General features: G+C 49.9%; 3 protein-coding genes across 3 annotated transcripts; 2 read left to right on the forward strand and 1 right to left on the reverse strand.

The window, feature by feature from the left end:
* Positions 1-7,653: 7,653 nt before the first annotated feature.
* Positions 7,654-10,220, forward strand: LOC119288672 (polygalacturonase-like). The gene is made up of 9 exons (XM_037568245.1): positions 7,654-7,913; positions 8,014-8,151; positions 8,242-8,415; positions 8,524-8,544; positions 8,633-8,840; positions 8,934-9,015; positions 9,171-9,279; positions 9,507-9,623; positions 9,759-10,220. Exons 1-9 carry the CDS (start codon positions 7,689-7,691, stop codon positions 9,984-9,986), a joined length of 1,302 nt encoding a protein of 433 aa, XP_037424142.1. The 5' UTR covers positions 7,654-7,688; the 3' UTR covers positions 9,987-10,220.
* Positions 10,221-15,612: 5,392 nt separating this feature from the next.
* Positions 15,613-20,308, forward strand: LOC119284949. The gene is made up of 5 exons (XM_037564135.1): positions 15,613-16,029; positions 16,162-16,500; positions 16,636-16,917; positions 18,619-18,846; positions 19,668-20,308. Exons 1-5 carry the CDS (start codon positions 15,613-15,615, stop codon positions 20,007-20,009), a joined length of 1,608 nt encoding a protein of 535 aa, XP_037420032.1. The 3' UTR covers positions 20,010-20,308.
* A 28-nt stretch (positions 20,309-20,336) lies between these two features.
* On the reverse strand, positions 20,337-20,904 carry LOC119284950. Its single transcript, XM_037564137.1, has one exon. The coding sequence runs from the start codon at positions 20,833-20,835 to the stop codon at positions 20,467-20,469; it is 369 nt and encodes a 122-aa protein (XP_037420034.1). The 5' UTR covers positions 20,836-20,904; the 3' UTR covers positions 20,337-20,466.
* Between the last annotated feature and the right edge of the window lie 4,817 nt (positions 20,905-25,721).

Here is a 25,721-nt window from a genome sequence, read left to right on the forward strand (position 1 = left end):
TCGACCCAGAGTTAATTACTTTGGTTGAATCTGATCCTTTCCATGGTTATGAAACTGAAACTGTTGTGTCATATCTTACTAAGTTGAATGACATAGCCACCCTTTTTACTCATGATGAGAAGACTCGTTATTACTTTATTCTCAAATTATTTCCGTTCTCATTAAAGGGTGATGCTAAAGCTTGGTACAATACTCTTGCTCCTGGTTGTGTGCATAGTCCCCGGGATATGATTTATTACTTCTCTAAAAAATATTTCCCTGCTCATAAGAAACAAGCTGATTTACAAGAAATATTTAACTTTGTGCAAATTAAAGAAGAGAGTCTCCCACAAGCTTGGGGGAGGCTTTGCCAGTTACTTAATGCTTTGCCTGATCACCCTCTTAAGAAAAATGAAATACTTGATATCTTCTATAATGGACTAACCGATGCTTCTAGGGATTTCCTAGATAGTTGTGCTGGTTGTGTTTTCAGGGAATGAACTATTGGGCAAGCTGAAGAATTATTGAATAACATATTGAAAAATCATGATGATTGGAATCTTCCTGAACCACCGCCTAAACCCACTCCGAAGAAGAGGGGTATATTATATCTCAGTCCAGAAGATATGCAAGAGGCAAAGAAATCTATGAAGGAAAAAAGGTATTAAAGTCAAGGATGTTAAAAATTTACCTCCTATTGAAGAAATACATGGGCTTAATACACCACCACCACCTAAGGTGGTAGAGGTAAATTCTCTTATGAAATTCAGTGATAATGACAATCCTCACAATATGCACCCTAGCCAATGCCTTTCTGAGTTTGAAAACTATATTAGAAAACAAGATCACTTCAATGCAAATGTTATGAAACAATTGAAATACAATTCTGATATGATTGCTCGTTGAGTGTTAGAATCTCAAATGATGTTAGAGGTGTTGGAAAGCATGATTCTATGCTACAAACCCAGTTAGAGCAAGTTGCTAAATCTCAAAGAGAGTTGCTATATGAAATGAACAATAATATACATGACTTTGCTCTTAGAGTTGCAACTAGAGGAGGTAAAATGACTCAGGAACCACTTTATCCTGAGGTACATCCAAAAAGAATTGAACAGGATTCACAAAGGAACAACACCACTTCACCTAGTCCTTCTAAATAGAAAAAGAAAAAGAAAGATGATAGGACTTTGCATGCTTCTAGTGAACCTGAAGTAGAGAAACCTCCTGATAATGATAATGAAGTTTCTATCTCTGATGCTGAAACTCAACCTGGTAGTGAACACTCACCTTCTGATAATGAAAAAGATAATGATGATGTTCATGAAGACACTCAAACAAATAATAAAGAACCAGACAATGATGTTGAGATAGAACCTGCAGTTGATCTTGATAACACACACCCTAAGAATAAAAGATATGGTAAAAGAGACTTTGTTGCTAGAAAACATGGTAAGGAAAGAGAACCGTGGGTTCAAAAACCTATGCCCTTTCCACCTAAGTCAACTAAAAAGAAAGATGATGAAGAATTTGAACGCTTTGCTAAAATGTTGAGGCCAATCTTTTTGCGTACTCGCTTGACTGATATCTTGAAAATGCCTCCTTATGTAAAGTAGACATCATCACTAATAAGAGAAAAATACCGGAAGCTGAAATCTCCACCATGCTTGCTAATTATACTTTTAAGGATGGAGTACCTAAAAAACTTGGAGATCCGGGAATACCAACTATACCTTGCTCCATTAAAAAGAATTATGTGAAAACTGCTTTATGTGATTTAGGAGCCGGTGTTAGTGTTATGCCTTTATCTTCATATAAAAGACTTGATTTGAATAAACTGACACCTACTGAAATATCTTTGCAAATGGCTGACAAATCAACTGCCATACCTATCGGTATTTGTGAGGATGTGCCCGTTGTTGTTGCTAATGTTACTATTTTGACTGACTTTGTTATACTTGAGATGCCCGAGGACGACAACATGTCGATTATCCTTGGTAGACCCTCCTTGAATACTGCAGGGGCTGTTATTGATTGCAATAAAAGCAAGGTCACATTTCATATCAATGGTAATGAGCATACGGTGCACTTTCTGAAGAAACAATTCCAAGTGAATGGTATTAATGTTATTGGAAAGTCTCCGACAATCATTATTGGAAGTTTTCAAATACCTCTACCTACTGCCAAAAAAATATGAAATGCTTATTATTGGGCACATTCATATCCCCGTTGAGGTAACTTCTTGATTTATGAAAGTTCTTCGGTTTCATGCTAATCGAAAGTGGTTGTTAATAAGACCTGATCAACCTTATTAATGGATCATTTTTTAGAGGTGTGAAGTTGATGAATTTAGTAAGCACTACCTTATGTCCCTACCTTTTGTTTTCTGTTTTCATTAGTTAAATAATATAAAATGCCATGTTTTTTCTGTTTTCTGAATTTTCCGTGCAATAAAAAATGACCCAAAAATATAAGTTCTCGGAATGCCCTGAAAATTTAATATGGCTTTTTTCTGAATATTTAAGAATTTTTGGTGCAAATAACATCATAGGGAGGTGCACCAGGTGGGCACAACCCACCTAGGCACGCCAGGATCCCCAGGCGCGCCCTGGTGGGTTGTGGTCTCCACGTGGGCCCCCTCACTTATCTCTTTACACACCTGATCACCTACCTCCTGAAAAAATTCTCCATTGCTCTCTCTCTCCCGTGTTCTTGCTTTCAAACCCGCGGATTTCGATCTCTTTGCTCGAATCTCTGTTTCCAAAATTGTTTTGGGGGACTGTTGCTTGGTATGTGACTCCACCGTTTGTCCAATTAGTTTTTGTTTTAGTTGTTTATATTTTGAATAATTAGCTACTCTTGGTGCTGCTGTAGATGAGCTTGCATGTTGAATTCTTAGAGTTCTAAGTAGTTTGAATGCTTGCTATGGCCTCTAGGTATCCCTATGAGTAGTTGGTATCATTTTTGTGAAGTTTTGTTGAGGAAATTTTGTGGACTAAAAATTTCAGAATTTTTGTTCATAGGAAAAACATGAATATCTTTAGGAAGTTTGGTTCCAAGAAGAATTCCAAGGGAGTTATTGGGGAGTCCTCTAACAATGATCTCCACCCCCGGAGGTTGGTGGAAGTACAGCCGTGCGAATAGCCGCATACCCCGTTCATGGAAGAGGCTGGAATCCTGCAAGAGTTTACACAATATGCTGCTAATGCCAGCCTCACCGACTTCATCGCAGTTGAATATGAACAGTATCATCTCCTCACAAACACCTTTGTTCAAAATTTTAATTTCTTTCCTAGGAATAATCCTCCTGGGGTGCAGTTTACTTTATATGCTGAAACCCGTCAGATACCACTTACTGAATTTTGTAACATATGCATGATCCCTTTTGACGGGAGCCTAGTTGAGCCTAGGCCGGCAGAGTTTGAGGCCTTTTATCGTCCCTTGATAGTGGGAGATGAGAGAGGGGTGGCGGCCCTCACTGCCACTAGCATACACTTTCCTGCCTTGCATTATTTTGCTTTATTTGTTGCTAAGTGTTTGCTAGCTAGAGAAAAAGTAGGTGCGCTCAACGCACCGGACTTTGCTGTTTTATGTCGTGCACTAGAGGGCGACAACACTTATAGCTTGGGAGCTATTGTGGCACGTTGCCTCCATGTTAATAAGTCCAAGGGTAAAATACATGATGGGATTTTCGCTACTCCTTTGGCGGCTCACTTTAATGTTGAGGTACGCCTTCATGCTTACCCTCTGACCAAGATTTACCTAGATCGTGCAGCCATGGATCATCACCATTTTACCGATATTGAATCTGCTAACATACCTGTTCCATATAACCTGGTTTTTAGTGTGAAGACTCGTGATATTATTCCATTGCCTGCTCCTGCTTTGTTTGATCCTGTTGCCAGGGGCGGATATAGGATTATGCCTACAGACATCATCGCCTATCGGAACGATCAGGCTGCAGTAGAGGAGGAGCCTCAGTAGTGGGATGCATGGATGCCCGCTCCTCAGCACCCCGACTACTATCTAGGCTACTGATCGATTACCAAGCTAGACCAAAATCCTAAGCTTGGGGGAGTACGTGTTTCTCACCGACGTTACATTCATGTTCACACATCTCATTCCAGTTGTAGGTGTTTACACTTTTTCATTGTATCATCCATGCTTAATTTTATTTTCTTGCTTTCTTCTTGTGTGTTTGAAAAACCTTAGAAAAAACCCAAAAAATTAGTTGTAGTTAATTTACTTTCTATGCATGCTTAGCTGTAGCACTAAAAAGAAAAACCCAAAAAGATTTCCTTGTTCTTCTTTTGTTTGTTGGGAGCTTTCCCGTGTAAATAGTTTTACTCGTTTTTGCTTTCCCTTTTATTTACCCTTCTCCATCGCCAATTCCTTCTCCATCGCCAATTCCATGATGCTCCCCACTGGGAGTGGGTAATTCCTTCGTAGGCTCGCTGGTCGGTGAGGAGTTGGATGAGATTCATCATGTAATCTAGTTAGTTTTGTTAGGGCTTGATCCCTAGTATTCACTGTATTCTGAGATTGATGTTGCTATGACTTTGCTATGCTTAATGCTTGTCACTTTGGGTCCGGGTGCCATGATTTCAGATCTGAAGCATTTATATTATCACCATTATATCCATGGTCTAGATCCGATCTTGCAAGTTATAGTCACCTACTACGTGTTATGATCCGGCAACCCCGGAGTGACAATAGTCGGGACCACTCCCGGTGATGACCGTAATTTGAGGAGTTCATGTATTCACCGTGTGTTAATGCTTTGTTTCGGATCTCTATTAAAAGGAGGCCTTAATATCCCTTAGTTTCCAATTTGACCCCGCTGCCACGGGAGGGTAGGACAAAAGATGTCATGCAAGTTCTTTCCATAAGCACGTATGACTATTTACGGAATACATTCCTACATTATATTTATGAACTGGAGCTAGTGTCATATCGCCCTAGGTTATAACTGTCTCATGATGAATATCATCCAAAAAGTCACCGATCCAATGCCTATGAATTTCTCTTATGTTGTCCTTGCTAAGTTACTACCGCTATCGTTACTGTTGCACTTGTTACAAAACTACTACTGTCACTGTTACCGTTACTATTACTGATGTCACCATTATCAAAACTATCATATTACTTTGCTATTGATCACATTGCTGCAGATAATTAATTAATCTCCAGGTGTGGTTGAATTGATAACTCAGCTGCTAATACCTTCAAATATTCTTTGGCTCCCCTTGTGTCGAATCTATAAATTTGGGTTGAATATTCTACCCTTAAAAACTGTTGCGATCCTCTATACTTGTGGGTTATCAGTCATCACCATTCTTGAAGGGCTTGAGGGGACCCAAGTATCCCAATAAATATTGATCGAGCGTCCATTACAAATTCTCCAAGTATATTCCATCTTCAAAGTTTGAATTTCCGCGATGATTCTCTGCCAGGTTAACGAGGATCCCTTCTTCGGGTAGGCGTCCAATACTTGAGTACGGGGAAAAAATAGCCCTTAACACTCGAGGGCAGAGGCAATATTGGTTCATGATAAACCGCCAACGTTGCCTGGCCAACAAAGCTAAATTAAATGAATGGAAATCTCATAAGCCTAAACCTCCCATCCTTTTCGGGGAGCACAATTTCCACCATGTGAAGCACTATTATTGCTTTGATCACCATCATCCTGTCAGAACTTCGCAATTATATTAGACATGCCTTTGCAAACACTCTTCGAGATCTTAAAGATAGACAAAACATAAACTGAATATATTGTGCACAACTTGTATGTGTATTTCTTCTCCTTCCAACCTCAAATTCCAATAATGGTGCGCTCATGGAAGTGAATAAAATCATCCCTTCTACATGCCCATCCACACCGGTACTGCAAGGCATTTGTCTGTTAGAGCCTCACTATCAATGTTTAGATCCAGACCATATCAACTTTAGTAACAGTATCCGTGCTAGGACTAAAAAAGTATCGGACTTAGGCACACTCACCAATTGAACTTTGTTAGAACAATGTGTCTAATATTTTTTTCACATTGAAGTTGCATTTTTCGCATCTGCCTTCATGAGAATTAGGGGATCCTTACCGAATAACCAGGCCATGAGCGGCTTGTTCGTCACATCAGTAACCATGGAAAGTTTTTCCTTTTTCCTGAATCGCATGGGTTTGTTTAAGCAACTTTTTTCAAAGAAAAAAGATGAACACTCTTAGAGCCGAACTCCTCATAAGAAGGTGGACGCATTAAATCACCCCTCTCTTTTGAGTGATACTCCATTACTTGGCATCGCATTATTGTAAGGTGGTAATAAATCAAAGATGGAATACTTTAAATTTAGAGAGAAGTATGTTTTTGATCCCTCAAGTTCCCCAAAAGTTTAGACTTGGTCCCTCAAGATTTGTTGGTAGACATTTGGATCTCCAGTTCTCAAAACTGGATAAGTTTGGTCCAAACCAGATTTTGACCACGCTCACCGGGTTTGATGGATGAACAATAAATTTAAAAAAAATAGTAAAAAACTGATATTTTTTTTTTGAGCATCCAATATGCTCAAGTGCTCAAGGTACGTGCAAATTTTCGTTGTGTTTGGACACACGAGGAGCTCGGAGCAAATACAGATCTATTCTATGTGAACAGTAAATTCAAACAATAGCAAAAAAATCACAAAAATCGCGAATTTTGTGGAAAGCAAGATTCTTGGGTGCGCTAGGTGCATGAATATTTGTGTGGTGTTTTAACATTCAAGGAGCTCGTGAAAAAAAATTATGGCTCATAAAAAAGCCAAAAATTGTTTTTTATAGATCTCCTCGGATGTTATTTGACCACAAAACTTTACATGCACCTAGTGCACCCCAAGCATCTTGGTTTCCACAACATTTAAGTTTTTCTTTATTTATTTGCTATTTATTTGAATTTACAGTTCACCTAGAGTAGATTTGTATTATTATTGTTCTTGCTATGAGCTCCTCGAGTGTTCAAACACTATGAAAATTAGCACGCACCTTGAGCACTTGAGCATATTGGATGCCAAAAATATTAGCATTTTTGATTTGTTTGTTGTTTCTCAAATTTACTGCCAGATGTATGACTGAAAAGTGCAGGGTCATGCTCACTAGAAGAGAAACCAAACCTGGTCAACGTGGTCAAAATCTGATTTTGGAACAAAGTTACTCGGTTTTGAGACTTGTAGGACCAAATGTCTACCAAAAGTCTTGAGGGACCAAGTCTATATTTTTGGGGAATTTAAGGGACCAAAAACATAATTTTTCTCTTAAATTTACTCCATTTTTAGATAAAAAGAAAAGATAGGTAACTTACTCCATCGCTTGGCATCGCATTATGACAAGACGGTAGTGAGTGATAAAAGAAGGAAAACTTTAAAAAAAAATTGTAAAAACAATTATTATCAGTTGCCATCGGATGCTAAGTTTAGCATCAATTTAGTCCTACTTGCTTTTAGCTAATTATTCTACAAACATTTACCACGTGAATGGCAACCAATTCATGTCTCCCTCAGATTTCCTTCATCAACATATCGGATCAGGATGGTGATCCAAGATGAACAGGCCAGCAGTAATTGCACGTCCTATACATGCAGTACAATGCAAGAGGAACGATTATATATTTATCTGCAACTGCGAGGTGCTCGTCCCTTCCTCTCCTCCTCCATAATCACCGAGTTGATCTCCTCCCCGAGTTGCACCGATGGGTCCCAGGAAGTTTCTCTTGGCCTCCATTACTACCGTATCAGTTCTTCTTTACATGTTTCCGCACGCCAGTTCGGAGTCCGTAGCCCTCCCTCCCGAATCGGCCTATGGCCCGGCCGCAGAGAGTCCGGACGCCGGTGCGCGGGATCTCAGCCCAGTGCCGCCGCCGATGGTATTCGACGTCGACGACTACGGCGCCTCGGCCGGCGGCGACGCCACCGAGGTACGTGAAACCAGCTAGCCACCCAGAGCTGCTCTGTTTTTCTCCGAGCTCTCCATGTAACAGTCAAGCACTCCGGTCATGACCCGTGCGTGCGTTACAGGCGTTTCTCGCGGCGTGGAAGGACGCCTGCAACTCCTCCTCCGACCCGTCCCTGCTCCTCGTGCCCGAGGGGAAGGCCTACCTCCTCATGCCCGTCAGCTTCACCGGCCCCTGCAGGGCTACCACGATCACGGCAATGGTGAGTCTACTGCTGATCGATCACGATACTACGCATACCGCTCTCCTTCTGCATGCTCTGTGCGTGACGTTTTGTCTCGCGGGTGACCAGATCAGGGGAACGCTGGAGGCGCCGTCGAACCGGTCGGTGTGGCTGGACGGCGACCGCCGGGAGCGGTGGATCACGTTCGAGGACGTCGACAGCCTGCACGTCATGGGCGGCGGGACGCTCAACGGGCACGGGCAGGAGTGGTGGATCAACTCGTGCAAGGTCAACAAATCCATGGTAAGCGCGTGCTCCCCGTACCTCCGCTTCCGCTGTATAGTAGTACATTTCTGCGACAGAGGGAACCTGACTCGCCGAACCTGCATCTTCTCCCCCCTCTTCCGTCAGAAATGCGTCGCCGGCCCGACGGTACGCTCTTGACCCCGAGACTTCTCCTGGTTGCATATGTACGTAGTACCGGGAGGGAATGTTGTTCATCGGTGTGCAAAATTTGCAGGCCCTGTACTTCAGGAGCTGCGACCATCTGGTGGTGGACGACCTGGAGGTAAAGGACAGCATGCAGATGCACGTCGTGATCGCCAACTGCTGGAAAGCCGCCGTCTCGCGGCTGTTCGTCACCGCGCCGGGGTGGAGCCCCAACACCGACGGGATCCACGTATCCAACAGCAGAGAGGTGTCCATAACCAACTGCATCATCAGCACAGGTACACTCCAATGCAGATACATATGCATGAAAACATCATCAAGCTTTGGTTGGTAACAGTTTTTCTTTGCTTGCTATTGTGAACTTCCTGCAGGTGATGACTGCATATCCATTGTGTCTGGCTCTGAGTTTGTGTGGGCATCAGGCATATATTGTGGGCCGGGCCATGGAATAAGGTTCGTATTTGTATTTGACGCCTCCACTGTCCAAATGGTCAACACTAATTTGAATTTGACGCTCGCTAGAAGCCACTGAGATATAAGACACTGTAGTACAAAGGGTTTTCTGAGCCTCTGACGTTCTGTTGGCATTGGTTGCCGTCGCCCGGCAGCATTGGCAGCCTAGGAGCGAACAAATCGCGGGCCCATGTCTCTGACGTGCTGGTGGAGAAGGCCACGCTGGTGGGCACAACCAACGGTGTGCGGATCAAAACATGGCAGGTAATGCATGACCTCCTCGCCTCGCTGCCATGCCACGGAAACCTCCAAAATCTCTTGCGTTTTTGAAATTTGAGCACCATGGTAGTACTCTACGTGCTCTCGTTACAAATACAGTTCAGTTGCCTGAATATTCGCCCGTACAATCATCTGCCACCCCATTACAAATACTACTAGTATAGTATATTCTACGCTTACGGGGTCAATGCTTCTTATGATTCCACTGACAGGGAGGAGAAGGGTCTGCAGAGAGGATTATTTTCCAAGACATAAAGATGTACAATGTCACTAACCCTATCATCATTGACCAGAACTACTGTGACTCCAAGAAACCATGCTCCGAAGAGGTACTGTAAATCCAAATCTCTTTCCATAATTTCTCATCCACATCTTTCTACTAGCAGAGTAGCAGCTGACAAGTTTTTAACATCCTCCTCAGAAAAAATTGTTTAACACACAGCAAAACTTTTCTTTTTTTTCAGGAATCAGCTGTTGCCATAAGTGACATACGCTACAACAACATACACGGAACCAGTTCATCGAAAGTCGCGGTGAAATTCATTTGCAGCAGCGCTGTCCATTGCGATGGCATAGTGATGCAAGATGTTTCTTTGGTCGGGCAAAAAGGGGCCTACCTTAAATGTTCCTCCGTGAACGCCAGAGTTATAACACCAGGATTCAACTACCCTTATTGCACCGCGGACATGTAGTTTGTTTTCCAGTAGTACTACACAAGTTTTGCCCATTTTATACTCTGTTTTATAGAGGGTGTTTAGCCCAGGGGTACTTTTTAGGGAGTTTTGGTAATATTTACTAGTTCAAAAGTACCCTCGGCACATGGGCGGCACTAGGAGTATTGTTGGGTCTTCATGTGAATACCCATGACTTTTACAAAACAGTGCTAATTTTGGCAAAACAGTAATAATTTTCAAAAAACAACAATGATTTTGGCAAAATGAATACACATGAATACCCGGTTGCAAATTCCTGGAGCCGCCACTGCCTTGGCACCCCATGTACTGACATACGAAAAAAAAAAGAACACCCATGTACTCCTTCAAATCATTGTGCGGAGACTTTTTACATGTATTTTTTTTTGAACATAGTATAGACGCAAGCGATCATATACACGCGTATACACTCACCCCTATGAATGCACACACGCATACCCTACCCCTATGAGCACCTTCGAAAGACTGATCCGGCATATCAAGACGGGAACGTCTCCCTCCTCTCACTAAATACGCATCACTGAAAATCCTGAAATAAATATAGAAATAAATGCATGCGAGCACCATGACCTGAACTTTGGTAGGCTGGAGATACCATAGTCCCTCTCACTGTGGTTGATTGTATGTCGGTTTGAAAATTTGAATATGAATGGGAAGACGGACGTACAAACACATGTGCAGGCAGGCAGAGGGCTTAGACTTTAGTTGTGTACTTGTGTACGCTGAACGCTAGTCCACTGTACGCATGTGCTTTGCGCGATTGTGAGGAGGAATATGGACGACGTCCGGTGCAATCCATCCATCCATTCTCCTCCACATCGTCTGCTAGTCCGACGTGTACCCGCGGGGCACTGGTCCAAGCTGGAGCATTGGCCATGCCCTTATATCGTTGTTGATGCACGGTTTCCGGTGCTAAAGTTTTTCTACTGCTAGTATCCTTCGTGCACCTAGCTAGCGGCCGGCCCCCTCATCCGCGGTGATTATACTAGGACCCCATGCCGAATCCGGCCCGGCAGTCAGCTCCCAGTTTCGCCGCGACGGTCGTCCGTCGGAGGTCGGACTCGTACGTGCTCCGCCGCACGACGTTTTGTCGTGCCGGGCGTCGACTTGCACCGGCGTGCGACTTCAAATTTTCGACCGAGGCCAACGACGGACCAGCACCTGCGTCGGCGTGCCCCTGCCGTCGCAGTCTCGCAGACGGACAATTAACGGACCCCTCTCACGCACATCCTCGTCGTCCTCCCCGCTGCCAGTTCAAAACGTGCCTGCCTGCCTGCCTGCCGCCGCTCAGCCGCTCCACATGCCTCCAACTACTAGGAACCAGCCAGCCGAGCTGCACGGCACCCAGGAGGCGCCCACCGGCCGGAGCCACGTCGGCGTCGCGTTTTGAACTGGCCGCGCCCCGAGACGACAGGCGAGGACCTCCGTCGAAGCGCAGCGGCAGCGCTGGTCCGCCCGGTCCCGCGTGTCACTCGCGGCGGGGCGGGGCGGAGCGCGCCCGATGCAGGCCCGGCCGACCTGCGCGCCCGAGGCGTGGCAAAACGGCCGCATTAACTACGGCCTCCCCAGACCCGGCTCGACCCAGCGGCCGGATCATTTTTAAAAATGTCTGGGCGCAGCGCCCGAGCTCAGCCGCACACCCGGTCTGCCTCTGCCTCTGCGCCTGACTAGATGCAGTCGGGTGCGCGCGCCGGGCCGGCGTGGCGTGGCAGACACGCCGAGCGGGGCGGCATGCGCTACGTCGCCGCGTGACACGGCCCGGCGGCGGCAATGGCATGGCGCGGGCGCGGTCACCGCGGGCGGCTGAGGCGCCGTGCATCGGGCTCTAGCTAGCCTTGCGCGCACGTACCTTTTTCTGGACGCCAAGGACTCGGAGTAGGACTGGCACTGACACTGTACCGGCCTAGCTAGCTAGGCCGCCGTGAGAATCTAGGCTTTTTGAGGATGATGCATGCGCGGTTCCATCGCGGCTCTGTAGGAGTACGTACACACTCCCGAAGTTGGCGATGAAGGAATGAATGATTGAATGCTCGATTCTGCCTTCGTTGAAAGCTAAGCTACTTTGCTGCCATATGTGATGTTCGCTCACGCGAAACCGTCCAATTAATTTCCCTGTTATGCATTGTCGTGCCGTGCACAGCTCCCAGTCGTAGTACCACTCGTAAACGGGTCTGCACGTTAATTCGGCATGCCCAGGTACACAAGTGGGCACCTCATTGCTGTGATTGAGCTCGTGAAGTTTGAACTGCCAAACGGAACATCGTAGATTGCCATATAATATACGCAAAATGTTTAGTACTAGCTGCATTTGGCTCACATTCATTTTTAAATGTTTTGTAACAAAAAATTTGAATCGGGCTATGCCCTTTTCATTAAGCATAATGGAAATACACTGGTATACAGAGCACGAGAGATGGAAAAGAGAGAAAAGCAAGTTCACGCATTACCAAAAAACCCACTGCACACGTTCGTCATCCAAACATGCCCCATGAGACGAAAACCTGGATAACACCACAATTCAAACTAGCCCTAATGCATGTAAACAACAAGCCAACGAGCCTACCAAACAGGAAAGAGTAGATGGGATGATACTTCAACAGGCTGATGGAGGAATATCCCATGAAACAAAAAAAGGGGGTTTTATCATTTATGTCATTGGTTATGTCCCACTGCTCACTTTTGTCATTAGGAATTTCAACTGCTTAAAAATCGTTAGGCACATAAACTATCACTGGACATCATTACTGTCAGCTCAAATCTCATTTGCTTTGTTGTACCGTTCAAAATACCTATGGAGCAACATGTCGGCTCTTCCTGTATCTCGCTACGATAAAGTGTGCGTCCCATTTGATACCAACGGTGTTCTTATTTTTCTCTAAAATTATTCGCTTGCTTAATTCTAAGAGCATCTCCAGCCGCGCCCCCAGAAAGGCCACTTCAGACGATTTTTTCACGCCGGCGCAGAAAAATCGGCCCAGTCGCGTCCCAGGAGCCCGATTTTCGCCGGCCTGGGCCAAAATTAGCGCCGGCGGACCCAGGCCGAACCCGGCGCGCTGGAGGGCGCTCGGGGATGCCGGGGCGAGCGGTTTTGGCGTGAAAGAGCCACGGGCCCGCCGCATCAGTGACACCGCGCGTCGTCTTCCCCCCACGCCTCGGTTTCCCGCGGGAAATCAATGGCAAGGCTGCCGCCGGTTAGCCTTACCATTGATTCTTCACGGGCGGCGCGTCACGGGACGGCGCTGACGCCTCCCCTCCCTCGCATGCATACACACGGGCGCGGCGCGGCTATATAAAGCCGGTGGCTTCCCACGCCTCTAGCCACACCAGCCCTAACCCTAGCCGCCCTAGCCGCCGAGCTCTGCCTCTTCCGAGAGCCGCCGCCGAGCCCCCTTCTCCCGAGCGTCGCCGTCGAGCCCTCGCTCTCCCTCCCCTCTCGATGGCCGAACGTTTCCTCGGAGACGAGGCGACGGTCAACGGCTTCGGCCGCCGCTCGCTCCGCGAACAGGAGTCTTGGCTCCTATTCCAGACGAACATCCCGGCGGCGCCGGACATGCGCGGCGGGCCGACGGGCTGGAAGCTCAGCAATGGGGGAGTGCCCATTCCCCCGCTGCCCGACGCCGTGGCCAAACCCGGGTACTTCGCCGAGGAGGTTGACGTCGTGCGCGCCTCCCTCACGGACGCCCAACTCTCCCTCCCCCAGTACGCCGCCGACAACCATGCGGCTTGGGCGGCGTACTTCGAGCACCGTCAGCAGCAGCGGCTGGCGTCCACCAACGGCGCGGCGGTGGTCGGCGGCCTGAAGAACAGCGAGGGGCGCCACCTGTGGTGGGGCGTCCCCGGCCGCACACTCGAGGGCGTGCTGACGCACCTCAAGGGCGGCAACGACCCGCCGTTGGCGTACCCCCCAGCGAGGGCGGCCGCCCAGGCGCAGCACCGACTCGACCGACCATGGGCGCCAAGGAGGTTCGGCTCCTCCTCTTCTTCTTCCTCCTCGCGCTCTTCCTCGCACTCCTCCAGCACTCCGGCGCTGCTCGGCGTCAAGGCCGAACCCGCGGCGGAGTCGCCGCTCGGCCGACGCACTCGCAGCGCCGGCATCGTCATCAACGAGGGCGGCCGGCGCGCCTCCTCGTCGGCTCCTCCTCCGCGCTTCGTCAAGCCAAAGACGGAGCCGGGGCTCGCGCCGGTGAAGGCAGAGTCGGGGCTCGCTGCCGTGAAGACGGAGCACGGCGAGGTCGAGCGCGACGACGACGCGGCCCTTGAATGGGCACGCCAGGACTCCCTCAAGATGGCGATGGAGCGCCAGTGCGCCGCCCTGCAGCGCTTCGCGGAGCGCCGCCGAGGCCGCGACGAAGGAGGAGTCGTCGTCATCGACGACAGCGACGACGACGACGTGCCACCGCCGCCACCAGTCTGCCATGGCGACACCGGGTCCAGCAGGAGCGCCCGCGTCAAGGAGGAGAAGGCCGACGACGAGGATGGCGCCGACGACGGCGACTACTCAGTGTTCAGCAAGTTTATTTTAGATTAGTTTATATATTTGCTATGTAATGAAAATCGGCGAACTTTGTCCAAATATATGCTCAAGTTGGCCGAAATTTATCGTGTTTAGCCGAACTTCGCCGAACTGTGCCGAAATTTGTTATACTTTTTCTTTATTTAATCGCGCCTGGGGGTGGGCCTGGGGCCGGCGGTTGGGGACCAACTCGCCCCCAGGCCCATTTTTTGCGCCGGCTCACCCCCAGGCGGCGATTTTAGGCGCCCCCTGGGGGGCCAACGGCTGGAGATGCTCTGACATGTGGAGCCCCATACTTACCATTGTGAGATGGAGAGAACTGACATGTGGGTCTAAGGGTACTTTATCATATAACATGGTCAACGAGTTTGAGCTGACAATAACGCTGTTTAATGACATTTTTGAGCAAACATCTAATGAAACAATGACATTTTTTAGATATCTAATGGTATTTTTGAGCATGCATCTCACAGAACAATGACATTTTGAGCAGTTGTATTTTCTAATAATAAAACTGAATAATGAGACACAACTAATGGTATAAAAAAATCGTTTGAAAGAAAGATGCTGCCGCAGCTTTGCGCTGCACCAGTGGCCGCTGCTGCTGCGCAGAAACCAAAGTTGCCAAATGTCCATCCCTGCCACCACGCCCGGCCCAGGGCTCCCAAAACTACTACTGTAGCAGTTGCGGCTGTCCGCTCGATCCCGTCCGTCCCCTCGCACCATCATCAACCAAGCAAGCAGTTAGTCATTGCACAATCGCCGTCGCGTCGGAGTCCCGGCCGGTCTGGGGCCGGGGCCGGGGCACGGCGGTCATTTCCGCGCAAAGATCCTTTCAAATTGCGGCTTTTCACGGAAAACGAGACACACCGCCTCCATTCCCCTGCCCTGCCCTGCCCTGCCTCTTTTCCCCCTCCGACCATCGCCTTCCCCGCACCACCAAAAGCACCCGACCGTTGCCACATAAGCCCCCCCGCCCCATCGAACCCACGCCACGCCACGCCCATCCGTCCACATCCGCACGCACCCCTCGCCACCCGCGCCCTGCCGTCCGCGTTCGGTTCAAACCAGGCGAGCGAGCGAGCGCCCTCGATGTCGGCGCGGCGGCCGGCCAGGGCCCAGCACGCGGCGGCGACGGCGACGGTCACGCCGCGGATCCTTAACCTGGCGAGGAGGTCGTCGGCGGCGGGCGGGAGGCCGAGCCGGAGCGCGGCCCGGCCGCAGCAGCAGCCCCGCCCGGCGCCCAAGGTGGTCAACCTCGGCGCGCTGTTCGAGATGGAGCGCCGCGTGCGCGGGCTGGAGTCGGCGCCGCCGTCGCCGCCCTGCTCCCGCGCGGCCGCGCGGGAGGACGCCGCGGAGCAGGAGGAGAAGTGGCGGTTCCAGGCGGAGATCCTCCGCGCCGAGTGCAACTTCCTCCGGATGGAGCGCGAGGTCGCCCTCCGCAAGCTCGACTGCCACCGCGGCCAGATGGAGGCCGCCCTCAAGACCGCCGTCGAGACGCTCGCCTCGGTACGGCGCGTCAAAGCACCCGCCTTTTTGGTCGTCCCGATCGGACTTATTGCCTGATTCGTTGCGACAGAGTGATTGATGACCGTGGACTGGTGGTTGATCGTACTGCTGTTGGTTATGGTGATGCAACAGGGGAGGAAGAAGATAGACGGAGGCGGCGAGGTCGGCGTGGCGGCGGCGTTGGAGGAAGGGATCGAGGACCTGGAGGAGATGATGCAGGAGCTCCGGGTGGAGAAGGCGAGCGGGAGGAGGGCGATGAGCGGCATGCGGGAGCTGCGGCGGAGCCACGGCCGGAACTTCGATCGGCAAGCGTCCTCGCTCCGTCGGCGCCTCGAGAGGATGCCACCAGCCGACGCCGAGCCCACCATCAAGGACATCCGCGAGATCGCGCGCCCGGCAACCCCACCGCTGCCTCCGCCTGCCGACCACAGCGACGGCGATGACCACGTCCCCGGCGCCAATCTGTCAGACGTACGTAACGCGTCCAGTCCAGATTAACACGTACACTGTGCCGCCGATCTTAATAACCGTGGTGAACTTGTGATCTTTGATGATCCATTACTAAAGGTGCAGCATTTGCGCGAACGATGCACGTACGCATTGCAGGTGGAGATGCTGCGGGTGAAGATGGAGGGGATGTCGAATGGCATGCGCGAGAGGATGGCGGAGTACGGCCGGCGGCTGGAAGCCGTCGCGGCCGGCGGGGACAACGCCGGCTGCCAGTCCAGGAAGTGCGGCAGCCGGCACAGCCGGAAGGCGAGCGCGTGCAGCCAGAGGAGCTGGAGCGGCAGCAGCAACGCGAGCAACGGCAGCAACGCGGCGGCGTTCCGGCAGAGCGCCTCGCTCGGCGCCAGCGTGGCCTCCGAGAAGCATCAACACCCGCAGAAGGTTGGATTCAAATTTGCTCCTTGCTTACTGCTCATAATACTGTTTTAGCCACCACGCCCAGCGCTCCACTAGCCCACTTCGCTTATCTTATTATCCCATTGCTTCGTACCGAAATCAAGATTAGTGTCCGTCTTAGCCAGCGTAGTTACTACTTTGCGTGATTACTCTTGAGCACCCGAATGTCGTTGACTCGGGTGGGTACAGCGCAACTACTGGTCAGCTACTTGACGGCATTATGAATCCACGATCAGACTGGGTCCCATTTGTCTCATCCCGGAGTTTTGAAATGGCCTGCAGCTAGCCCAAGATGAGTAATTGATCATGGATGCATGCAATGCAAGCCTGAGTCTTTGTGGGGATGGCATGTACAGGGTTTTGCACTGGTTTCGTAGGGAGATGAGTAATTGATCCGATCCACCGGGTCCACCACGGATCATTCATCCATCCATCCAATCCATGGATCGGCAGCTACCCAACACGAGAGATTAATAGCAAAACCCATCATCATCCATGGATTGATACGACGGCAGTGTATGCTTCTGTTAACCACTGTAGGAGTTGATGTGGTGGATGGGATGATGGGGCCATTCTTCGTTTCTTCTACACTATAGCTCGTAGCCGTAGGCGATTCAAAAAATAGCTTTGCCGCATGATCTCCCATGATATGATTTGAACCCGTCAATGATTGTTAGTTGGCCCACACTGTCAGTCAGTGCCGTTGCCGTTGGTGGTCCTGGGCCAAGGCTTCTCCCTTTCCCCTTGCTTTTGGAGATTGTCCGGGGCCTTGGAATTTGGAAATATTCTGCTGCCTTTCTTGTACTGTCGCTCGTGCGAGACCTGCGCCAGTGAGATACTCCTCTGTCAATTTTAAATCATTACCACAGGTTGTGTTCTACAAAAAGAAAAAATGTTCTAGTTCTATGAACTGCGTGTTTTTATCAAAAAATGGTTGGTTATGTTCTAGAGGAAAATAATAATCTAGCAGTAGTAAGCACTTTGGTGCTGAAATGTGACGTTGCCATGGCCGATTGTTATGAATGGTTCACCCACACCCAACGGGCATGTTTAAATGCAATGTGAGTGCAAATTTGAAACTTTAAAGGAACTGCACTTTTTTTTGCAAGAGAGAGATAGCACATGGCGGCAGCTTGGTTTATGATGTATCTGGGCCATGTATGACCAGTGAATAGGACGGGGGTGCCCACAACAAGAAGAAGAAAGTTAGCCTTTCCTGTCTTATGCAAAAGGCATGGGCCAGGCCCAAAGGCCAGTGAATACTATTGAGGTGCTCATTGTGTGTTACTGTAGAACTACTACCGCAATAACTACTGTGCCACTGGACCATCTGATCTGCTCAAGTGCGCATTTTCATTGCACTGTCAAAACTTATTTGTTGACTCAAGTTAGTTTGAATTGGCAACCCTCTCTTGTTTGAAGAGGCATTGCATTCACAGATCATACAGTTTGTGATTATGGCGGAGATATCCACCATTATAGGCTTTCAGCTTGGATGCGCACAGCAGGGCTGCTGGATTTGGTTGACACATACTGGGGAAACTTTTATTGCGCTCTCTCACTCTGTACATTCTTCCTTTTTATGGCCCAAAGATGTTACATTACATGCATGCCTTGAGTGCGTGCACCGAAAGAAAACTTGAGTTGAGTTAAATTATGTCCTGCTAAAATCTTTTCCCCATGCAGATTGTGGCTGAAGACTGCAAGTTGGTGCGCTCTGGAAGCTGCTGCGACTGCAAGGAGATTGTGGGGAAGATAATGAAGCAAGTGAGAGCGGAATCAGAGCAATGGACTGAGATGCAGGACATGCTGGAGCAGGTCAGGCTGGAGATGCAGGAGCTGCAGTCTTCCAGGGATACATGGCAGCGCCGTGCCATTGCGTCTGACATCAGTCTTGGTTCCTTGAATTCTGAGGTCAGTAGCCTCTAATTATGCTTTGCGTCTTCAGTACCTAGAAATGCTTCTTGGGTTTACAAAAGTAATTTTACGTTGTTGAGGCTCTGGTAACTGCATCGTCCTTTACATTACTAATGACACTTACATGCATCCACTTTTGGAATTCAGAGAAAGATGTATCGATTGGCTGAAACAAAAGAGTACTCATTTCAAGTAGGAGTTCTGTTATTGCGCCTAAAGATTACAACCTTGATTTCTTACTCTGGAGTTACTTCTCTCTGAAAACAAAACAGTGAATGTGTCAGATGGTTTTCACTTTCAGTGAAATTTCGATAAAATTCACTGAATTTCATTAATTCAACAGTCACTGAAATATTTACCTTTCGGCCACAATATTTCAGCAATTTCACTAGTACACACGAATTCAGATTTTTTTTAAACAAATATCTAATTGAATTCATGTGAACATTTTGGTCTTTTGACTGAAACGCAAGCCAAAATAACTGAAATTCACTGAATTTCGGTTGGTGCTGATTTTTTTCTGAAACTGAAAGTGAAAACCTGTCAGAATCCAATGACGAACAAGTCTTTATATACTCCTATACAGTGCATGTTCAGACACACTGCTTTGCAGTTTTATTTGGAATGGACTACATGTTCATGGCTCTGGACAAATCTCAGTTTCTGACTGAGTATTTTTTATAAAAGTTTCAGAATGAGTTGAGCACACCCTTTCGTATTGCTTGTGATCCAGACCTACACATTTTCAGATGTTCACATTAAAGCCAGTGATGTTGTTAACTTGTTATCTGAAGAAAATTCTTGTTAACATTCACCAGATGCTGGAGTGGAAACAACGCGCGCAGGCGTCGGAGCAGCATGCTGAAGAGCTTCAGAAGAAGGTCTCGGAGCTGCAAGGCAAGCTGCACACCTTCAAGTCCCATTTCCCCACCCCAAACCTGCCCAGCAGAGCATGGTCTGAGGCTTGCAGGATGGAGAACCCGCGGGCAGCCAAGGCTCAGCACCACCACCGGCCACCGCAGCAGCAGCAGCAGGACGGCGGCAAGGAGAAGGAGAAGCACGTGCTGATCTGCCGCGTGAAGCACTCGCCCAGCGTCATCCCGAGGCGCTCGCCGCTGCAGGACATCGGCAACATCGCCTTGCCGCGGCGGCAGCCGTGAGCACTGACCATCCTCTTCCGGAACCAAGGTTTCCGGCGGGAGTGGGGAGAGATGAACTCTGTCACTTTAGTTTAGTTTAGCCTCTAATAAAGTGATTTACTACTGCTAATCTAATAAGTAATCACAACGACTGACTTCTCGTCAGTCAGGTCTGTAGTGGTGAGTGGCCACTGAGCTCAGCTGGGACGGAGTTACTTTGCGTAGTACAGTGTCGAGGAATAGGCGCGATCTGTCAGAGGTGTATGTAAGGCGAATGCCTCTTTTTTCCTGAGATTAATTGCCAATTTTGTTTCCTGCTTCTTCCAAGATCTGACGGTATGCAACTTCTCAACTCAGAATCATGTCTTGCACGAGAAAAAGTTTCTTAGATCATCTAGAGTGATGAACTACAAGTACAATGATAGCATCAGAGGCTTTGTTGGCGCTAAATATTTGACTATACATCTAGAAATTTGAGCTAGTGATTGATCATGGAGACCCAGGCGCAGTATGTGCACACGATCCTCTGGGAGATGTAGACGTAGACGGCGAAGGAGAGGCTCATGAGCGCCACGTCCTTCCAGTCCCCCTTCTGCTTCGGGCTCAGGCTCTCCCGCACGTCCATCCCGGCCTTCACCACGCCGCTGTGCGCCCTCTCGGCCATGGTCACCCACCACGCCCTCTTCTTTCCTCCTCCTCCTCCTCCGTCGCCGCCGATCGGCGGCTCGGTGGGAAGGCGGTTTTGGCAGCGGAAGGAGGGCCTTCGCCTAGGCACGGCGGCGTTGCGCCGTCGTCTCAAGGCATGGGAGAGATGTGGAGCGGCGGCGGTGGTGGTAAGGGAAGCCATTGCATGGAGGCTGCGATCCTGAGGAGGAGGAGGAGTAGAGGTGTGATCTATGGTGTATTGGTGTCTATGTGGAGTTTTCCAACACGAGAGGATAAGTAGCTCCTGACTACGGGAGGAGGAGAAGGGAAGACAGTGACAACCACGTGTGTCATTTAGCGGCAAGCAGGCTGGCAGTTGGCCCAAGCAAGCTCATACTCTCGAGATATTTTGTACAGTACAACTTGGTCAAAATCACACTAGATTTCTTCTTTTAGGAAAACAGCAGGACTCTACTGCTTTTTCTTCTTCAAATAAATAAGACAAAAGAGAAGAGTTCAACGAATAAAAGAATAAAACAACATAACAATGGCACTGATCCTGGACTGGGTGCATTGGATCTCTATCAGGAAGGTAGGAATGTGGCGGTGCAGAAGGGGAGTACCCCACCAGCCGAACCCAACCCCAAGCTTAGAACAATTCAGAGAGAGAAGCTTGAGAAACGGGATGGTCAATGCAAAATTCAGAACAAGGCATTGGAAGGTGCTGAGGAGAGGGAACCAGTGCTGGGTAAAAGAGCTGCTCGTGGGACTGTGGATGGCAAAGGTACAGAGGACAAGTCTGAGAAAGAGAAAGGGGAACAGAAGAAGAAAGCAAGAGGGGCTGCTGGAACTGAGGATGGTGGAGACAATGGTGCGTTGGGAGGACAGGAAGCGACCGGTCATGGGGCTACCGGCAAACTGACTGGCGCTAATAGCGGTGCCCGTCAGGACTCATGAGGATCATCAGCTGGAACTGCCGGGGCCTCGGGCAGCCACGGACAGTTCAAGAGCTAGTGTGCTTAGTGCACACATACAAGCCCAAGCTCGTGTTCATTTCCGAAACTCGGCAGAGCAATAAGTATGTCAATAACCTGAGATGGAGACTAGGTCTCCGGCATTGTATCACGCAAACCGGCACTGGGAAAGGTGCCGACATTGCACTCTATTATGATGAAAGCATCGAAGTAATAAAGCTCGCCGTTGGACCGACGTATATTGATGTGTTGATCCGGTTAAATGCTCATAGTGTCCAGTGGAGAGCCACATTTGTGTATGGTGAACCGAAAGCTCACGAGAGACACCTCATGTGGACCTTGCTAAGAAGAATTAAAGATTCTGCAGATGTCCTATGGCTCATGTTGGGAGACTTCATGAAACTATGTGGCAGTCAGAGCACTTCTCTAAATCAAAACGTTCAGAGAAATATATGGGAAATTTCAGAAAGGTTCTGTCCGACTGTAACTTATTTGACCTGGGATTCAGAGGCCCGACATGGACGTATAACAATAAGCAAGGGGGCAGGGATAATGTACGCGCACGCCTGGACAGAGGGGTGGCGACCCCGGAATGGTCGAACATGTTCAGGGAGGCAACTGTCGAACATATTTGTTCGTCGCGCTCTGACCATCTCCCGGTGCTGCTGAGATTGGGTAATAGAAAGGAATGGAGGCCGGTACGCCCGCAACAGTTCAGGTATGAGCAAATGTGGGAGCGTGAGGGATCACTAAAATCAACTATTGAGGAGTGTTGGCGTAAGAACAGTACGGCTGAGTCTCTGCATGAAGTAGGCGCAAAACTGAAACTTGTACAAAAGGAACTACAGAAATGGGCTGATTGTGATTTCGGTTCAGTTACTAAGAAGGCTGCAGATATTAGGAAAAAGCTGAGCAAGTTGTGGTGCTATCCACCTTTGGCCGGAAACCAACAGAAGATTCAGGAATTGTCAAAAGAACTAGACGAACTTTTACTGAGAGAGGAAACCATGTGGAGGCAACGATCTAGAGTTACCTATCTGAAATGTGGCGACCGTAACACTCAGTGGTTCCAGAGAAAGTCTACTTGGAGGAAGAAGAAGAATGCAATCACTAGACTGAAAGACTGCAATGGTGTATGGGTAGAAAGTACTTCGGGAATCTATGGCATGACTAACTCTTTTTTCATGAGCTATATGAAAAGGAGGAAACAGTAGCACCACATGAGGTGGTGGAGGTGATCTTCTAGAGAACCAAATGACCCGGAGGTGCCGGGTATCATCTAGTTAGTGCCACAGGTTTTATAGTAGGTGAATACATGGGAGAGGAGGGGGCTGCGTTCCTTCCGCTCCTACCGCCCCCTCCTGATCCGCCGCCGGCGGGGCGAACGGCGCCGCCGCGGCCTGCTCGGGAGGAGTCGCCGCTGTCGGGGCGGTCACCTGAGACCGGCGGATCGCCGGATTCGCAGACTGCGGCGGAGATCGGGGGATTTCTCCATCCGGCCAAATGGAAAATTTTCTTCCAAGATGTCCGGGAAGCCGGCCGTAGATCGGAGGGAGTTCTCTACTCGTACTACCCTTCGAGGTGGACGGTGGTGTGCGATCTGGCTGGTGACATTCTCGGAGGGGAGTATCTCAAAGCTGATGAGAAGATTAATGAAGGTACGCGGTTGCTCATTGATATTTTCGATGTTACCGTTCATTCGCGTGTGCAGGAGGAACCGGAGACTCTTGATCACATTGACTTGATCGATCTCACGGATGAGCCAAAGCCCTCGAAGCCGCGGTTCGGGGGGCGCTTTTGGGTATTGGCTGATGAGGATGATGAGGTGACGCTCGTGGACGACGACGATGCCGGAGACTCGCCGGAATATTCACCGACGCCTTCGTCGATCATTTGCGAGGCCTTCGATCAGGGTTACTCTCAAGATGAGGTCGCGGCGATTGGTGATGGAGTGGTGCCACTCGACGATCCGGCGCGGCAAGGGCTACGATCGGAAGATAAACTCGAGGTTCTTCGGCGCATAGTACATCGCCGGACTTCGGCTGCGGCGAGCCGGCCGTGGAAGGGACCGATTCCTAAGGTTTGTCTTCCTAAACCGATTCTAGCTGATTTCATTACTAGAATTCATGGAAGTTAGTTAAGAGAAAGAAGGCTCGGCGATCGTCGGCGGCCATGGTGCCGGCGCCGGCGATCGACCGCAGCGCTGTGATCCGTAATCACCGCGTCGCTCGTTTGAATGAGTTGTTGGGCCGCGAGTCGGGCTTGTCGGTGGGTGGGCCGGTTCTGAGTGAACCGGCCACGATGGCGTGTGGGCTTGTGGACGCAGGGTATGAGGCCCGAGGCGATCTACATCCTACGACTACACCCCCATGCGGACGTCCGGTTCCAACTAGGGTTCGTAACGGAGGCACACGACCGTGCTTTGCTGATCGCGGCGGAGGGCGTGCTCCTCGTATCCCTCCTCTCCAGGCGATAGCGGGCCGTGGAGTCCCTGCTGCTAGTGGGATGCCTCCGGGCACTGCGGGCCGCGAAGGGCCTACGCAGGCGCCGGCTGTTGGGCGCGGCGGAGGCGGCGCCCCTGCGGGGACGGGTGGCGGCGGCGCCGGTGTGCCGCTTGCTGCCGGCAGGGGAGGGGCGCCGCCGCCTCTGCGAGCGGGTCCTGGTGCGGGCCGTCCGGGGACGGTCGTAGGCGGCCAACGGGCACAAGTGGGCGGGGCCACTAAGACCGCTCCGGCTGGCCGCGGGGTGGCTGCTCTGGCTGGTTCTCGCCCGGCGGCGCCGGTGATGATGGCTGCGGGACGAGGTGGTCCTAGGCCGACGTTGCCGACGCCTGGAGTTGCCGCGGGCCGAGGTACACTGGTAGCAAGGCCTCCGCCTCCGGGTGCTCATGGCCAGCACCCCGTGGCATCGCAGGTGGGAGCTAGACCGCCGCACTTTGTGGCTCGGCAGGTCAATGACGCGGCGACGCCAGTGTTGCAGCAGGCTCAGTGGGGTGACAATGGTTACAATGTGTATGAAGATGGACAACACCGGGGATCCTCGTCTACGGGTGGCGGATGGGGGTATGCCTGGCAGAGTGATGGTTCTGCTGAGAGGCCTTTCTTGGGGCCGCCAGGCGGTTTTGTCGAAGGGGCTGCTGGGCCGGCTCATCGTAACCGAGGAGCTTTCCGTGGCAATCGTGGCCGAGGAGGCCGAGGGGGTCGGTACCGTCCAAGGCAACATCATACTTCGGTTGAGACGGTGGTCGACGCTTTTGCTGAGGAGACAGACTTGTCTTGCCAGGCTATGGATGTGGTGACGGAACTGGCAGCTGTCGAGGTTCTGGTTGAGGTCGATACTCAGGCTATGTCGGTGGAGGGCTCTGACAGATCTGAGGTGGACAGGGCTGCAAAGTTTGCTAAGAAAAAGGAAAGAATGCTTTGTTATCGATGTGGCGATAAGGGTCATTTTATTGCTGAGTGTGTGGCTGTTCTTTGTGATACTTGTGGTAAGCCTGCACACGAGTCTGGTGCGTGTCCGCTGGTGCGGGAGCAGACACCGAGCCTTATGACATATGGTGTCTTCTGTTCTGAACTCACATTTTTTGAGTCACCGACTGAGAGGGAGGTTCCTCAGGAGGAGCACAGTACGACAACTGGGGTAGTGAAAGTAACTAGAGGACAAGTGTCTGAGGCTCAGATTATTCAGCGTCTCCGGGAGCTGGCACCAGGAGACTTCCATTGGGAGCTTGTCAGGCTGGAGAACAACTTATTCAGGGTTCAGTTCCCAACTGTGGAGGACTTACAGAGGCTGCTGAGCTTTGGGATGTGTAAGGTCCTAGGTACAGAGGCCATACTTGAGTTCCAGGAGTGGAAGCTGGTTGAGCCCCAGGGTACACCCCTTATCCAGGCCTGGTTGCGCTTTTCGGGGGCTCCGTCTGCGCTTCTGCGGGACGCCAATGTGGTTGCTAGTCTTGGTATCATGGTGGGAAAGACCGAGCGAGTGGATATGCCTTTTACTCGAGCTCATGGGATTGCTCGCCTGTTGGTCAGTATTCTGGACATCAACTTCGTGCCCGACGTGGTTAAGTGGGCGTTTCGTGGGCAGGTATACAGTCTTGAGATTGAGTTTGAGG

The sequence above is a fragment of the Triticum dicoccoides genome, chromosome 4A, assembly GCF_002162155.2.
Source record: "Triticum dicoccoides isolate Atlit2015 ecotype Zavitan chromosome 4A, WEW_v2.0, whole genome shotgun sequence".
Lineage (NCBI taxonomy): Eukaryota > Viridiplantae > Streptophyta > Magnoliopsida > Poales > Poaceae > Triticum > Triticum dicoccoides.

Bases quoted from the DNA above. Each gene is read 5' to 3' on its own strand.
- LOC119284950 (XM_037564137.1), bottom strand. From the start codon at position 20,835: ATGGCTTCCCTTACCACCACCGCCGCCGCTCCACATCTCTCCCATGCC.
- LOC119288672 (XM_037568245.1), top strand. From the start codon at position 7,689: ATGGGTCCCAGGAAGTTTCTCTTGGCCTCCATTACTACCGTATCAGTT. The intron at 8,416-8,523 runs GTAAGCGCGTGC...CTCTTCCGTCAG, and splicing joins GCAAGGTCAACAAATCCATG to AAATGCGTCGCCGGCCCGAC. The intron at 8,841-8,933 runs GTACACTCCAAT...AACTTCCTGCAG, and splicing joins CAACTGCATCATCAGCACAG to GTGATGACTGCATATCCATT.
- LOC119284949 (XM_037564135.1), top strand. From the start codon at position 15,613: ATGTCGGCGCGGCGGCCGGCCAGGGCCCAGCACGCGGCGGCGACGGCG. The intron at 16,030-16,161 runs GTACGGCGCGTC...GTGATGCAACAG, and splicing joins CCGTCGAGACGCTCGCCTCG to GGGAGGAAGAAGATAGACGG. The intron at 16,501-16,635 runs GTACGTAACGCG...TACGCATTGCAG, and splicing joins CCGGCGCCAATCTGTCAGAC to GTGGAGATGCTGCGGGTGAA.